Source organism: Sus scrofa, chromosome 10 (genome assembly GCF_054392235.1).
Source record: "Sus scrofa isolate SSC_HxYL_T2T_F1_AM1 chromosome 10, Sscrofa_HxYL_maternal_Yorkshire_Landrace_v2.0, whole genome shotgun sequence".
Lineage (NCBI taxonomy): Eukaryota > Metazoa > Chordata > Mammalia > Artiodactyla > Suidae > Sus > Sus scrofa.
Window position 1 is genome coordinate 61,643,146 of NC_139392.1, and position 16,319 is coordinate 61,659,464.

The 16,319-nt window shown below is 35.1% G+C and overlaps 1 protein-coding gene across 5 annotated transcripts in view; it reads left to right on the forward strand.

Annotated features, from left to right (window-relative positions):
- Window positions 1-16,319, forward strand: part of LOC110255677 (uncharacterized) — a 1,749,062-nt gene that overhangs the window by 342,622 nt on the left and 1,390,121 nt on the right. For 2 of the 5 annotated variants that reach the window (XM_084979941.1, XM_084979940.1), the window contains 2 exons: window positions 1,096-1,333; window positions 1,932-1,992. The exons of 1 other annotated variant lie outside the window; for it this stretch is intronic. In XM_084979941.1, the coding sequence (XP_084836067.1) occupies window positions 1,096-1,299 (204 nt within the window). In that variant the 3' untranslated portion in view covers window positions 1,300-1,333; window positions 1,932-1,992. Of the gene's footprint in view, window positions 1-1,095; window positions 1,334-1,931; window positions 1,993-16,319 lie in introns of those variants that run through there. 2 more of the 5 variants (XM_084979938.1, XM_084979939.1) reach the window with 1 other exon arrangement.

Sequence of the window (16,319 nt, forward strand, 5' to 3'; positions counted from 1 at the left end):
ACACAGTCAAGGGGGAGGGGGAGGGAGTGGGATGGATTGGGAGCTTGGGGTTAATAATGCAAACTATTGCTTTTGGATTGGATTAGCAATGAGATCCTGCTGTGTAGCACTGAGAACTGTCTAGTCACTTATGATGGAACATGATAGTGGGAGAAAAAAGAATGTATTTAGGTATGTGTAACTGGATCACCATGCTGTACAGTAAAAAAGAAATTGTATTGGGGAAATAACAAAAAAAAATAAAAATACATTAAAAAATTTGGTTAACTTTTTTTTATCATTTATTTATATGTATTTATTTTTCTACTGTACAGCATGGTGACCTAATTACACATACATGTATACATTCTTTTTTCTCACATTACGTATTCCATCATAAGTGACTAGACATCGTTCCCAGTGCTACACAGCAGGATCCCATTGCTAATCCACTCCGAAGGTAACATTCTGCATCTATTTACCGCAAGCTCCCAATCCCTCCCACTCCCTCCCCTTCCCCCTTGGCAACCACAAGTCTATTTTCCAAGCCCATGATTTTCTTTTCTGTGGAAAGGTTCCTTTGTGCCATATATTAGATTCCAGATATAAGTGACTTACTTCACTCAGAATGAGAGTCTCTAGTTCCATCCATGTTGCTGCAAATGGCATTATTATTTTTTTAATGGATTAGTATTCCACTGTGTAAATATACGACATTTTCCTAATCCAATCATCTATCAGTAGACATTTGGGTTTGGTTAACATTTTTTAAGGTTCTTTTTGTCTAAAGAAAGGAGCACCGGTTGGAGGTGGGTGGGAAGTTGGGGCAAAGCAGAGATCCAGGTGAGAGACGAACGCAATGAAGGTGGGTTTGGAGTTAATTACATACACTTGAAATTTAGTTGGGCAATGTAATTGGAAGGTACTTCAGATTGGCTTCCTCAGGAAGCTGACTCTGAAATGGCCACGAACATTCTGAAACATGATTAGGGAATGTTCTTGAGTATAAACAACACCGGTGGGATAAGAGAAAGACGTCGGATTGAGCAGAGAACAAAGTGAGGCTGCGGTGCAGCATTGAGAAATGATTAATCTGTAACTGCGTTTCGCTTTTAGAGTTTTCTGGGCTGGGGTGAACGAGGCGGGCCTTTATATCTCCGCGTGGACGTAGGCTGCCCGGAGAAGAGCAAGCTTGAGAGGTCTCTTCTTCAGCTGGGAGCAATCCCTGAAACTCACTGCCAGCTGATAACCTTCCACGAGCATCAGTTTTGGACGCCAGATCCTTCAGTCCTAAAGAGCAAGCTGGATGGTGCGTTTTGATATCCAGAATAGAAGACTCTACAGAGGTTTGAAGGTGAGGATACAGAGTTGTTAAAAGATTGTACTTTGATTAACGATTCATCAGTATATTGACTGGCCTTTCCAACGTTGAGTTCATCGTCAAGAATAATCAGGTATGTGGGAGAAAAAATGATTTACTTTTGGACAGATTTGAAATTTAGGTATGTATTCAGTGTCCAAGTGAAAAATGCTGGTAGTTATTCTGATACATGGTTCTGAGAGGTATGATAGGAGAGAGATGTGATAAAGGTCTGAGATTCATCATTATCCAGATGGAATTGCCCATATGGAATTAATACAGTTACCCAGGGAAAATGTTTAGAGGAAGAAAAGGGTATCCAAAAAAGTCCAACGTAGCACAAAATTTCGTTTGGTGTTATTTATTTTGAAAATTCTTAGACATTGTAAGTTCTATATTTTAGTCACATGTTTTATTCCTAGTCAATTTTAGGAGAAAAGGAAATACTATTTCTCAAAAATATCCTTTCCTTCTGTAAGAAAGACATGATACTTGATAAATAAAAATACAAAGTAGAACCATGAAACATCTGTGCAGGGTAGTTTTTGTCTTTACTGAAGGAACTTTGTAGCCTATGGCTGTTTATTTTCAGACTGGATTTCTGTGTTTTGGTCTTGATTTCTGTTGATCATCTGAAAACCTTTAAATCATAGGTGAGTTTTCTGTTTAAAATTTTTCTAAACCCTTGGTCCATTTTATCTTTTATTTTTACTTATCTCTTCATTTTGCAATAGCACTATGTCAGAACAAAATATGCCAATTTCTAAATCATTTTGAGGAAAGGGACAACTGCAAAAATTGCACTATGTTTTTTGCCATTTCCTCTTCAGTGTCTTTGCTCATATATATATATATATATATATATATATATATATATATATTTATGCTTGTTTTTCTCTTTATATGTCTCCATAGACCTTTTAAATGGAAGCTTCTGAGTTGGGTGTCATAATTACTTCTGATTAATATAGCATCCCATTAAGCTTATTAAGTCTGTTCATATTCTTCTCACTGAAATGAATCAGTTGTCAAACAAATAATGATAAGGTTAAGAGGTCTTTTTATTGTGAAAATTTGAATGTCATTATTCTAATATGCAGACATCAGCTGTTAGGTGCCAGAAGGATAATTCAAATGAAGTCCATGATTTTAACTTTGTAAAATTTACTCCTACCCTTGGGCTATATAGTTCATATTTTAAAATAGAACTTCTGTGGAAATCTCTCAATATATTGTAAAAATATTTAGTATAGTCATTTATAGTCAGAGTTATACTGGTTTTGTACAGTGACTGTATTTCAATCCTAGCAACTTTAAAATCAGGGTGGTAATTGTTTTAGGGAGATATTGATATTGAAACTAAAATGGTTTCATATTTTAAGGATCCGAATACCAGTTCTAAAACACAGGGACCCTTGGTAATTTGGGAAGGAAAGAAAGAATAGAAATACTATCTAAAGGTAAATGTTATGAGCCAGGGCAGTTCTCATAAGAGTAAGTTAATTCACAAGACTGTGGGTTAGAATATCAGGCACATTTTCTTAGTCACGTTGCTTATGTTGGAGCCACGATTCCTCAGTCAAGGAGGAGAGGAAGGCTAAAGCAGATATAAAAGCATTCAGTCAAATGGCGTGGCACTTTTGCAAGGGAATCCACCTGCAGGGAAACCCGGAGAAGCCTCTACAAGTAGAAACACAGGGATCAGGAAAAAGCATGACTGAATTAATGTCAGTAGTTTTAGATTTTGAAGAAGAAAGTTCTGGAGTTACACAAAAGCTTCTCAACACTGACAATAATGAGAATGTTAGCCAAGAAGAAGTCTGGCTTCAAATTAGAGAATTTTTTAAAATGTATAATGGTAATCCATACATTTGAGTATATGCCATACAGGCATAAACATACATATGTGTGTGTATACAGTAAAATTTAAGTAAGTAATCAAACCCCACTTCTACCACAGAATAGAATATAATGAAGACCTTTGAAAAGATCTGTGTGTTCACTGTGAATTTTGTTTATAATTCCCTTCCTTTTTTCTATAAATATTGTTTACACATATAAGAATTTAACACATGCTAGTTTTGCTGTTTGGAGTTTATAAAAATATTATCATACACTGTAATTTTCTGAAAATTAGTCTATATTTACCATGCATATAAGGCATAAAAAATACTGTGTTGGAGAGTTCCCTTTTCTCCACATACTGTCTAGCATTTGTTATTTCTCGACTTATTAATGATGGCCATTCTGACTGGTGTGAGGTGGTATCTCATGGTAGTTTTGATTTGCATTGCTCTAATAATCAGGGATGTTGAGTATTTTTTCATGTGCTTGTTGGCCATCTATATATATTCCCTGGAGAAATGTCTATTCAGGTCTTTTGCCCATTTTTCAGTTGGGTTGTTGGCTTTTTTTGCTGTTGAGTTGTGTAAGTTGCTTATATATTTTAGAGATTAGGCACTTGTCAGTTGCATCATTTGAAACTATTTTCTCCCATTCTGTAAGTTGTCTTTTTGTTTTCCTTTATTCTGTAAGTTATTTTCTTTTTGGTTTCCTTTGTGGTACAAAAGCTTGTCAGTTTGATGAGGTCCCATTGGTTTATTTTTGCTTTTATTTCTGTTGCTTTGGGACACTGACCTGAGAAAACATTTGTAAGGTTGAGGTAGAGAATGTTTTGCCTCTGTTCTCTTCCAGGAGTTTGATCGTGTCTTGTCTTATATTTAAGTTTTAAACCATTTTGAGTTTATTTTTCGTGCATGGTGTGAGGGTGTGTTTGAGTTTCATTGATTTGCATGCAACTGTCCAGGTTGCCCAGCAACGCTTGCTGAAGAGACTGTCTTTTTCCCATTTTATATTCTTGCCTCCTTTGTCAAAGATTAATTGACCTATAGGTGTCAGGGTTTATTTCTGGGTTCTCTCTTCTGTTCCATTGGTCTTTCTGTCTGTTTTGGTACCAGTACCACACTGTCTTGATGACTGTGGCTTTGTAATATTGCCTGAAGTCTGGGAGAGTTATGCCTCCTGCTTGGTTTTTGTTCCTCAGAATTGCTTTGGCAATTCTGGGTCTTTTGTGGATCCATGTAAATTTTTGGATGGTTTGTCCTAGTTCTGTGAAAAATGTCATGGGTAATTTCATAGGGATTGCATTGAATCTGTAGATTGCTTTGGGTAGTATGGCCATTTTTACAATATTGATTTTTCCAATCCAGGAACATGGAATATCTTTCTATTTCTTTACATCTTCTGTAATTTCCTTGATTCATGTTTTATAGCTCTCAGCATATAAGTCTTTCACCTCCTTGGACAGGTTTATTCCCAAGTATTTGATTTTTTGGGGGTGCAATGTTAAAAGGTGTTGTATTTTTATATTCCTTTTCCAATATTTCATTGTTAGTATAGAGGAATGTGACTGATTTCTGAATGTTAATTTTATATCCTGCTACTTTGCTGAATTTGTTGATCAGTTCGAGTAGTTTTTGGGTTGAACCCTTAGGGTTTTACCTCTTGTCTTCCTATTTGGATACCTTTTATTTCTTTTGTTTGTCTGATTGCTGTGGCTAGGACTTCCAGTACTATGTTGAATAACAGTGGTGAGAGTGGACATCCTTGTCTTGTTTCAGAATTTAGAGGGAAGATTTTCAATTTTTCTCCATTGAATATTATATTTTCTGTGGGTTTTTCATAAATGGCTTTGATTATGTTAAGGTATGTTCCTTCTATACCCACTTTGGTAGGAGTTTTTTGTCATGAATGGATGTTGGACTTTGTCAAATGCTTTTTCTGCATCTATCGAGATGACCATGTGGTTTTTGACTTTTCTATTGTTAATGTGGTGTATGACATTGATTGATTTGTGTATGTTGAACCATCCTTGTGCACCTGGGATGAATCCCATCTGGTCGTGATGTATGATCTTTTTGATATGTTGTTGGATTCGGTTGGCTAAAATTTTTTTGAGAATTTTTGCCTCCTGCACTGTTACTGGGAATGTAAGCTGGCACAATCACTATGGAGAAGAGTATGGAGGAACCTTATAACTCTATACATAGAACTACCATATGACCTAGGAATCCCACTCTTGGGCATATATCTGGACAAAAACTTTCCTTAAAAAAGACACATGCATCCTCATGTTCATTGCAGCACTGTTCACAATAGCAAAGACATGGAAACAACCCAAACGTGCATTGAAAGATGATTGGAGTAGGAAGAAGTGGAATACTACTCAGCCATAAAAAATGCAATAATGCCATTTGCAGCAACATGGATGGAACTAGAGACTCTCATACTGGGTGAAGGAAGTCAGAAAGAGAAAGACAAATACTATATAATATCACTTATATTTGGAATCTAATATATGGCACAAATTGAACCTTTCCACAGAAAAGAAACTCATAGACTTGGAGAATAGACTTGTGGTTGCCAAGGGTTGGAGAGTGGGATAGACTGGGAGCTTGAGTTTAATAGATGCAGACTATTGACTTTGGAATGGATTAGCAATGAGATCCTGCTGTGTAGCACTGGGAACTATGTCTAATCACTTATGATCGAGCATGATAATGTGAGGAAAAATAATGTATGCATGTATGTATAACTGGGTCATCATGCTTTAAGAAAATTTATAGAACACTGTAAACCAGGTATAATAGAAAAAAATAAAAATCATGGAAAAAGATGCTGTTGTTAATTTGGTTGTTTTAAACTTTACAAAAATGGTATTCTTGTATCTTGTTTCCTGTTACTCACAACCATCCATATTTTAGCTATTGTTCACTAATTTTCACTATAACAGTGTCCCATGGACTAGAATAACTGCAATTAAAAATTGTTTCTACTGCAAAAGGCATTTTAGGTTTTATTTTTTCTTTATTTTTCAGGAGCATTGCTGTTAAGCTTTACAAGATAATTATATTCTTTTTCCATTATGATGTGATATGATTGACCAATTTGCATCTGCACCAGCAACATATGACTTTCTTTTGTTCGCATACATTTCAAAATTTGATGCTGTCATGCTTCATTAATTCCTCTAGTCAAGTGGGAGATCATCTGCAACTTGTTTTGGTGGTCTTAATTTATATTAAGTTTATATAGTTACTGATGAAGTCAAATCTCTTGTCACCATTCTAGCTTTTGTTTTGTTTTGTTTTTCTTTTTCATTTGCAAAGTGTAGGTTCTTTGTCCACATTTATACAAGGTTGTTTTCTTTAATTATAGCACTGAAAAAAAAATTCAGGATTCTAGTTCTAATATTTTTCAATTATATGGATTCCAAATATGTTCTGATATTTTGTGGCTTTTCATTCGGCAAAGTCCTCCAATCAGAGACCACCAGGATCACAACAGTGGTTAAATATGTTTGCTATTCATTGCTCACTCTCTTGTAGCATTCACAGTATGGCAGCCACAGATGTGCCAGAAGGAGTGAGATAAAGTCATATTTTAGGATTTGTGCTTTCGTTAGCTAAATTTAGAGAGCTTTTGAGGAAGTGAGTGTTGGTCTAGATTGGATTCTGTTGGAAGTACAGTTAATTCTATGGTTGGGTAACTTGACAAATCTTATCTAGAAGGAGGGAAGGTAAATATGAAGTTAAAGTTGCAATTGGTCAGAAACAAGTCATTCATATTATCCAGTGTAGGGGAATGTTTGGTTATGTTTGTAATCTGGCAGTGTTTGTATTTTGACTGTGTTTTGATGTATTTATGGAGTATGCCAAATAAGGTTCCCAAATACATACATTTTCTGATGCCTGCACCCTGTGCATTTTACTTGATGTGACAAAAGAAACTTTTCAGATGTAGCTGAATTAAAGATTCTGAGGTGGGCGATTATACTGGCTGAGTAGGTCCTGAATGTAATCACGTGTCCTTATTAGAGGGAGGCAGAGGAACATTTGACTGTAGAAGAGAAGTCAAGGTGAACCAGAGATCTGTGTAGTTGGCAGCCACTGTATTCTGGAAGAAGAGGGAAACAGTTTTATTCCTGGAACCACCAGTATGCACTAGTTCTGCCCACACCTTGATTTGAATTCTTTGTCTCACTTTGGACAATTATACATCTCACATCTTTAACTTCTGTTTAGTAGTAGTGCAGGTGTCTTAAACACAGAAGTCAGCGCTAGGTTCATTCTCCTGATTCTAAATGCAATTGCACAAATGAAAAATTGGATCATTGTTTTTGTTCTTTATGTCTTGATCAATTATTCCTAGTAATATTCTCTGCAAACACTGTAGATGCATTTGAGTTTTTTTTAATCACAATATCTGTGAAACGTGTTAGCTATTCACTTTTAGATCTAAGACTTCAGTTGATTTCAATACATAATGTTATCTTGACCTATATATGCTATTATCATGGTTTGAAACTTTAATATCCACTGAAATCTTAAATGGGCAATATAATGAATAGCTATGGAAATCTACTTGGCATAGAATATTTGTGCATGATTCCAGCCTCCCCTACAGTCACAGATAACAGAGTTTATTTCAAATCATGCAGAGGATAAATTTAAAGTGTATATTCCATAAAGGGTAATATTTATACAATGACTCAACATTTACTAATAATTAGTAATGAAATTAGTTTCAAATATAGAAAAAAAATCACTCCAGAGAATAGCTACATAGTTTTTACTTCGTCTGTATTCATTGCTGTCATAATGTGACCTAGGAAGAACTGTGCAGTAGAAGGCTGTTTAAATGCTCTCAAATGAATCATAGCTTCCAGTAACCAAGCTCTTTTGAAGGTTTCCCTTACATGACCCTGGCCTTTGCTACGCATCTTTGCCTTGGCCAAGGATCCATCAGAAGAGATGACACAAGCAGTTTTAATCAGCTTCTGTGCACTGGGGTTTTTCCACTTGGAACAGTCCTGTAAGCAGGATTATCTCAGTTTGACTATAACAGGGTGACACTACATAGAGAAAGCGAGACTAGTGACAGCCACCATCCAGACACAGATATGAGAGTGAGACCATCTCACACCCTCTATCTTTGATAGGATTATCTCAGTTCTCTAGTAGAGCCTGTAATAATCTTTTTATCAAGAAGCTATTTGATTAGAGAATATAAATATTATGATTGGCACAGTGAATAATATTCCAATGCAAAATAAGTTGGTTTTTTTTGCCACACCCACAACTTGTGGAGGTTCCCAGCCAGGAATTGAACATGTGCCACAGCAGTGACCCAAGCCACAGCAGTGACAATGCTAGATCCTTAACTCACTAAAGCACATGGAAACTCCAAAATAAGTTTTATATCATCAATTTTAGTTGGCAATAAATCTTCAATTACATTCTCGTAAACTGTCTATTGTTGTATTTATTCATTTGCTATATATCTGGCATCCTTCTTGAATAACCCCATGAAATGGACGTGTATCTCATAGGCAGTCATGATATTTTATTGTCCTTAATGTGATCCAGTCTTAGCTTTTACTTGCCACTAATTTCTTTACCTTCAGAAAAAAAAATCAATGGAAATTTCCCTACATTTTTTTTGCCCTCCTTAATACAATCTGTTGAATAATCCGGTATTTTCCACAGCATGATATAAATACCATTAACTGTGGTCAAAATTACTCTAGAAGTAATTATCGCTGGGTAGTATCTGGTCATAGCCCAGATGTTGAAAATAAGAATGAAAATTCTAAAACAGTCATGTTAGAAGAAAATAAATTTGCATCCATGTTCATAGTACACAGATCAATGTCAATATCCTAGATTACTAAACATAAAATAATAGAAAAATACATAGCAGAGAATGATTGTAAAATCTAGTGGATGGATAAGATTGTCTCTATACCTCACATGAAAGCAAGAAGCTTTAAAGGATGAATGTTGACAGATAACTACTTATTACCAAATAATTCACCTCACATTAATTTAAAATATAAAACATTGGGAATTCCTGTTGTGGTGCAGCAGACATGAATTCAACTAGTATTCATGAGGATGCAGGTTCAATCCCTGGCCTCGCTCAGTGGCTTGGGGATTCAGTGTTGCTGTGAGCTGTGGTATAGGTCACAGCTGTGGTTTGGATCCTGTGTTTCTTTTGCTGTGGTGTAGGCTGGCAGCTGTAGCTCCAATTCAACTACTAGCCTAGGAAACTTCCATATGACCTAGGTAAAAAACGCATTTCCTAAGAAAAAGTTTAAAAGGCTATACAGAAAGCTATAACAATGAAATATTTCTAAGAGTAAAAAATTTAAACATTTACAATAATTAGGTTTATCAACATCACTGATAAACAGATTCTACAGATGTAAACTTTAACTGAATAACCTTTTATACAATTTGTCAATATTTTCAACAGAAAAACATGTGCAATTTAAAAATTGACAATTATTTTTTTATTCACTGGACATTCTTAGAACTTAAACCCGAAAGAGAGCCTCTCAAATAGTTTTCAGGGACTTTCCGAAGAAGTAAGCCAAAATACACAGGAGTTTCTGCAAAACAAAACAAAAAGACAAAAAAAGACAAAACACCCCAAAGTAGTGGGAACATCAAAAGATTACTATTAATTAAAGAAAACCAGACATCTCAAGCTAATGGATTTAGCTCTTTACTTTGTATGGGAAGATGCAAGAGTCTGAGCTCATTTAATTCATTCCTTCAACATACACCTTAACTCTTTAGGACCAAAATCCAGTTTTCCTCCATCCTGAATCCCCTCAGGATGCAGGCTCAGGGGTGGATACAGTGGCTGCTGGCTTGATGGCTGCAACATCCTTTGTTTCCTGACATGGCAGCTGGCACTCTTTGTCAACAATATCTATTTAAATTTGAAATGATCATAAAATCTGACAATACTCTCCACCTTACCCTAAGGAGTAAGGTGAAGGCCATTATACTACCTCACAAAAGCCAGTCTCATAGTTTTAGGAATTTTGTGAGGGAAATGATAAAGTCATTCAAAAAAAAATTAAATTGCATAAACTTAGAATTATATTTTAAGCAAAATAATCACTTGGAACATATGACTTACTAATTATTCATCTACATCTTACTATAACCTATGCTCTTAATGTTGTCTACATTTAATTTCTCATTTCTGTATAGTGGAAATACTCTGTGTTTTGGTGTACGCTGCTTGTCTCTGCTCATTTCCATTTATGATGTCATTGCCAGTAGCTTGACCTGACCTGTGATGGGAATTGCTTTTAACATTTGTTTAAACTGTGGACTATTCAACAACTAATAAAATAGTTACCAAGGGACAGGGAATAGGAATAGGTTAGATGGGAATTAGAAGTGGGAGTGAATTATTTCACTTTACATCTTGATCTATGTTTGGGTTTTTTTGGCCTCTAATATTTTATTAAGTAAATAAAAATAAACAGTCTGTAGTGTTCAGAACTGCTAGAAACTAAGACTTTTGAAACAAACAGAAATCCCATGAGAAACATAAATATGTAAATGAGACAAGACCTGCAAAATGTAATATTTTGTTTAAGCAGAATATTATTTTAGGTTTGGGAGAGAGAAAGTTCCTCTATTATCAGGCATAGAAATCAGGATTAATTGAGATGAAGGTAATTGCTTTGTCATTGGAAGAACTGTCTATTGTAGTGGTTCCTTTGGCATAGTTGAGGCTGGAAAAGTACTGAACTTATCCATGAAAAATCTTGCTGAATCCGAACTCCATTCATAGGCCATTCATCTCATGTTTTGAATCATCACATATTCTTTGACTTCAATTCATATTAAGGTTTTTTTTAGATTAAATATATTTGTAAACCATCATAGTCTAGTTGTATATTGAAATTCATGGCACAAACCTACTTCCAGTGTATTACTTTGAATCAAGTAAAATATTTAATAGGAAACCCAGTTGCAAATCATGTACATCCTCAAATGAAATGACACAACCCTGTAGGGACCAGCTTGACACTTTGTACTTGTATCTCTCCTTCCTCCATTGCTTTATGTGCAATCTCATTTTAAAATTTTAATATGAGAAAGAAAAGCATCATGAAAACATTTAGCAGCTTTTTTATCAATAATTTGAATAAAAAATAGAAAATGAAAGAGTGATTCAAGCAAAATGTATTCCCTGAAGCCAGTTTGTATGTATCTATTTCTTATATTTGTTGCCCAGCAGAGAGAACTTTGGGTAAAATAAGTATCATATTGCCATTTTTTATTTTATCTTAATTTTAGGAGTTAGAACATGCTCAGCAGTTTAGGGGTGTTGTTCAGAAGTCAGAACTTAACAGCCTGTGGGTCCTAATTAGAACTAATTTTGAATTCTTTTAACTTCCTTGGCTGTATAAGCTTATTTTTGAGCCTCAAGGAATACCTTATATTTTTCCTTGAGCTACACATTGAATACTTCAGATGATCAAACCTTATTCCCAGTCTAAGGAAAGGCAATCAGGATGCTTGATTGTAGAGCTGATTAAAAGAGAATAATATATATACACTTGAAAAGTGTATGCCACTCAGTGAAAGAACACCACCCCCAATGGCTCTTTCCAGTGGAAAGCTTTACACTTGCCTTTTTTCCACATAGACCGCTTCTAGAACTAGGCCTGTTGAGCCGCTCAACTGCTAACAGCTCTGTGTGCCCTAGATGCTTGCAATGAGCATATATATAAATATATATTCTCTGTATCTTGCTTTTGATTTATGGTTATATAAGGGCCTTTTTAATTTTTGTTAAAGTAATAGTTGATTTACAAAGTTATAAATTTATTTCAATTCCCACTGTATAGTGAAGCAAACCAACACACACACACACACACACACACACACACACACACATACACACACATACACTCTTCTTTTATACTATGTCTCATCATGTTCCAACCCAAGAGACTGTACACAGTTCCCTATGCTGTGGAGTAGGACCCCATTACCCATCTGTTCGAGATGTAATGGTTTGCATCTACCAACCCCAAACTCTCAGTCCATCCTCTTCCTCCTAGCCACCACCCCGACCCCAGCAAACACAAGTCTTTTCTCCATGTCCATGACCTGTTTATCTTTTGTAGATAGGATGATTTGTGCCATATTTTAGAGATTGTTTTTTGGTTTAAGTTATATGGATTTTCTTTTTCTTATCAACATTGCTTTTTTAAAGGGCAGATTGAGTTAATTTACTTGATTTCCACATTAATTATATTTAAACACTTATCTCAGCTTAGAAATTTGTAATGCATTTAATTCTTCCAACAAGTCAACATAATATTAATATTAAAACTAATATATCTCCTCACATATACCACCAATTAGGGACTAAGAAGAAATCTTATGAAATTGAGAAGTTAATGCTTGTGGAATCTTGTGAATTGGCGTCATCCATTTGTTTCCTAAATATGCTAAAAAATGCGGGTCAGGAATTCTCTTGTGGCATAGTGGGTCAAGGATTCAGTGTTGTTACTGCAGTGCCTTGAGTCCATGCTATGGCGTGGGTTCAACCTTGGCTCCCTGCCTGGTGTGGGAACTTCCACATGCCATAGATGCAACAACAACAACAAAAAAAGGAAGATCAGCAATTGCCTCATGGTTAAGGATCAGGAAATTGACTCGTTCTTCTAACACGTTTTTATGTGCATATCATTATACATATGCCACTTCTGAATATGAGAGTTCAAAATGAGGTATTTCTGAATTGTACTTTAGCTTTTTCTTTTTCAGGGAAGAGGGTTTTACCTTTTATCCTCTTGGGAATTTATTTCTTTGCAGTCTTACCAAAGTGTATAAGTTTCTGTTGTCTCAGGCCTCATGCTGTGGGTTCACAGGTGTCTACTCTGCTCCTTGTTGTGGTTTCTAAGCCACAGTTGATGGTTTCTCTCTTTATCTAAATCACTATTTGAAAGGTACACATTAGGTTTCTGTGTTTGCCACCCATCTTTGCTGCAGTATTTACTGATCGCATTGTTATATGCCTTCTTATTTTGGAATATTTAAACCCATGATAGACTGCATTCCTCTTCTTGATGCCATTGCTGGTGGCTCTAACAACAAAAAAGATTATCCATACTCTTATCCATTGACCTTGTCCACTTCATATCCCAAAACTCTCCGTATTATTTAATCACCTGCTTTTAAACCTTGATTTTCAAACATAACGCTTCTTTAGCATTATCTTCTCTTTCAGGGTGTTGTAAATGGATGTTGAAAATCTTTCTACAGTGAAATATCAGTACCTGTTCCTGTTGCATCCTGACTCTTCCATCTGAGCACCAGATTCCAGCCATGCTCTTCTGTTCATACTTTGCCTCTGCAGTTATCTTCTGTTGGGCCTGTATTATAAGTATTTTCTCTCTTTTGGTTAATTCCTCTCATAATACAAATGGATTACATCTTCCATAAGAAATTTGAAAATTGTCTTGCCTTCAAGTTCTCCTCTAGCTTCTGTTCAGTTCTCTGCCAAACTTTATAAGACCGTTCCCCAAAAGTGGTGTCCATGTTGAATGTATCTGCTTCCCGTATTTTACAAATTCTTTCTCTAGTGCATCTAATAAGCTATGTATATATAAAAAAAACTATTTTGACCAAGGTCATAAAAAACCTCCCTCTTGACAACTATAAAAGACAGTCTCAGATTTTGTCACAAGGTCTTTTTTAGTGACATCTGCCCCTTAACTCTTTTCTCTTGGCTTTTGGGTTCCCACACTCTTCATTTTTTCATCTTACCTCATGGATACTCCTTGTTAGCCCCCTTTTCTGGAGTTTCTTGTCTAAAACATTTGAGATATTCTTAGGAACATCCCTCTTCCATCTTCATTTCTGTCTACTTTGTTTACTAGATGATCTCATCAACATATGGGAATTTAAAAATTACAGGCACACAATAAAAATTTAGATTTGGGATCCTTACTTCTCCACTGAGCTCCAAATCTATAATACGCAAAAAAAGCATTATTGATAAATGTTAGTCTGATAGTTATTCATTCAAAGATAGAATAACAATATTTTAAAATAGATAGAATAACAATATTTGAAAATTGAATCAGTCTTCCTTAGAACTCCTGCCTTCTCCATCCAAATGGACTTTCTATTCATGCAGTATAGTGCATCGAAACTCCCACTTATGATATGTGGTACTACTTAAATCATTCACACTTCTAATATTTATCTAGAATTCAGACTGATTGTGGATAACTGTATCTAATAGATCATTTATTCACTAATTAAAAATGAACCACTTGTCCAATCTTGATTAATTTATTTTAAAGTACTACCACATTCATTCTAATAAGGCAACACAACTGTAAGGTAATTCCCTTGCTGGAAGACAATACTTCTAATCTCTGAAAGCAGTTACAGAGGACTTCTGTCCAGAGACTCTCTTTTTGTCTCTCTCTCTATCTATCCCAGTAAAATTGTCTTGGTAATTATAAGTAAACATCTCAAACAAGACCCTGCTCCTTTCCATGTATGTTTAAATTTAAACTTCATACTTTGTAAAATTATTACCACCTTCTTGATTTCCCATTGTTATAAAGATAAGTGAAATAGCTCCCCTTGGCAAGAAAGAAATTGAGTTCTGTTTGGGGAACGTCAAAAGGTTGACCTCCATTACAGGGTGTATGTCAATGTTAGTCCTTTAAATATTTAAAATTATTCCTCATCTATAAATCAGCCTCCTCAGGGAATATTAAAGCACCAAAGTAGTTTAAAAGAAAATTGCTTCATTATTTCTACCACAAAGTTATTTTCTCACTGAAGAATTCTGTGTAGTTTAGGTCAATAAGCTCTTATTTGAGTAAGTTCTATGTAATAGGAACTGGGTTAAGTGCTATGAAACAAATAAAACAAGAAATGTCTCCTGCTTTTAAGGAATTTAACATCTAGAAGGTAGTAGCAGTGTCATACATGCCCACATGTTGATTTAGTTCAATGTGATAAAATTAATAAGATTCATAAGATAAAATATATTACCATACAACACATTTCTCTAGGCAAATCTCTGTAGAGCCTTAGAGTAACATGGTAAAGACAAGTAACAATCCGGGCAGCGGGACTTGAGAGATTTTATTATCTTCATGAAGCTTTGCAGACACAGAGATAGGGCACCGTCAGGCTTTCCTAGAGAGAAAATCATTCACAAAAATTCTGTAGATGAGCACTTGACAATATATATTTTCCAGTATTTCTTCACAGATTATTCTGAAATGATTTCTTTTTCTTTTTTTAACAAATATTACTTAGTAAAATGGGTATAAAGGATTTTTGCTGTTATTGCAAACATGGCTTATCAAATAGGCATAGAAACAAGTGAAAATATTTGCTATGGTTTCTTTTCAGGGCATGAAGAATGATGTAATTCAAATTCTTATCTTCATCTTGCTAACTCTTGACATGAAATGTTTAGAGCAGTACCAGGCTGCGTAACTCCCAAATCCTTCTGGCCCTTAGGGTTTTAGGGAGTATGGGTTAGGCTGGTGATAGAGAGCTTGTGATGCTTTGCAATATAATTTGTGTGTATGCATGCTCACGTGTGTGTGCATGTGTGTGTGTGTGTGTGTTATGGGTCACTTAATAAAAATGTATATGCCAATATATTTATAAATTCTCTATTTGTAGGTTAAATATTTCTCAGTTAAATATAATTTAAAATTCTACCTCATGTGGTTATAAGGAAGATAAAATCTGATAATATGAGCAGAGTCTAACTCATTCATAGTGTGTGCCATTTCCCCTGTGGTTGTATCACATACTTAGGATGTAAGCACATTCAAACTATTAGGGAATAAATAATGGCAGGTAAAATGCGATGGCATACTTTAAAACAAAATTTGCAATGCCAAGCAGATAATGATATAATCCAAGTGAAAAGAAATACCCTGGTTTCCATCTGAAAAATAGGATTTAACCTATTTTAAAATTATAGGACATGATCTTAAAACAAATTTATTCTTTTGGTTAATATTCCTTTATATTCAGGAGCAACAATGAATTCACCTTAAATTGTCATGAATGCATTATGAAAAATTATGTTACCTAACATTTAGAGGAGATTC